General features: G+C 65.5%; 1 protein-coding gene across 1 annotated transcript in view; it reads left to right on the top strand.

The window, feature by feature from the left end:
* The window catches only part of LOC112114091 (E3 ubiquitin-protein ligase HUWE1-like), a gene marked incomplete at both ends in the record, with an annotated part of 4,846 nt that extends 4,323 nt beyond the window's left edge, over positions 1-523 (top strand). Inside the window, 2 exons of the mRNA XM_029914186.1 lie at positions 1-171; positions 333-523. The exon at positions 1-171 is cut by the window's left edge and continues 10 nt beyond it. Of these exons, the coding sequence (XP_029770046.1) occupies positions 1-171; positions 333-523 (362 nt within the window). The remainder of the gene's footprint in view (positions 172-332) is intronic.
* Positions 524-579: the final 56 nt, after the last annotated feature.

The raw sequence follows: 579 nt of genomic DNA on the forward strand, positions 1-579 counted from the left end.
AAGCAGCTAGCTGCCTTCCTGGAGGGTTTCTACGAGATCATCCCCAAGCGCCTCATCTCCATCTTCACGGAGCAGGAGCTGGAGCTTCTCATCTCGGGGCTGCCCACCATCGACATCGACGACCTCAAATCCAACACTGAGTACCACAAGTACCAGTCCAACTCCATCCAGGTGAGGGGCCGCCCCAGAGCTGGCTGCAGTTCTGCGCCAGGCGCTGTTACGTGCGGCTGTTCCCCAGCTGCCCCGCCCCAGAGTTGGCTGCAGCTCCGTACCGGGCAAGCCAGCCCCATGTGGCGTTAAGTGCGGCTGACCCGCTCCCTCTGCCCCGGCAGATCCAGTGGTTCTGGCGAGCCCTGCGTTCCTTCGACCAGGCGGACCGAGCCAAGTTCCTGCAGTTCGTGACGGGCACCTCCAAGGTCCCCCTGCAGGGCTTCGCCGCCCTGGAGGGCATGAACGGCATCCAGAAATTCCAGATCCACCGGGACGACCGCTCCACCGACAGATTGCCTTCCGCTCACACGTGGTGAGGGGCCGGGGCAGGGCGTGGGGCCCTTCCCCTCCAGCGGGGGCCGGGCGGGG

Source organism: Terrapene carolina, unplaced genomic scaffold (genome assembly GCF_002925995.2).
Source record: "Terrapene carolina triunguis isolate 2854851 unplaced genomic scaffold, T_m_triunguis-2.0 Scaffold33081, whole genome shotgun sequence".
Lineage (NCBI taxonomy): Eukaryota > Metazoa > Chordata > Testudines > Emydidae > Terrapene > Terrapene triunguis.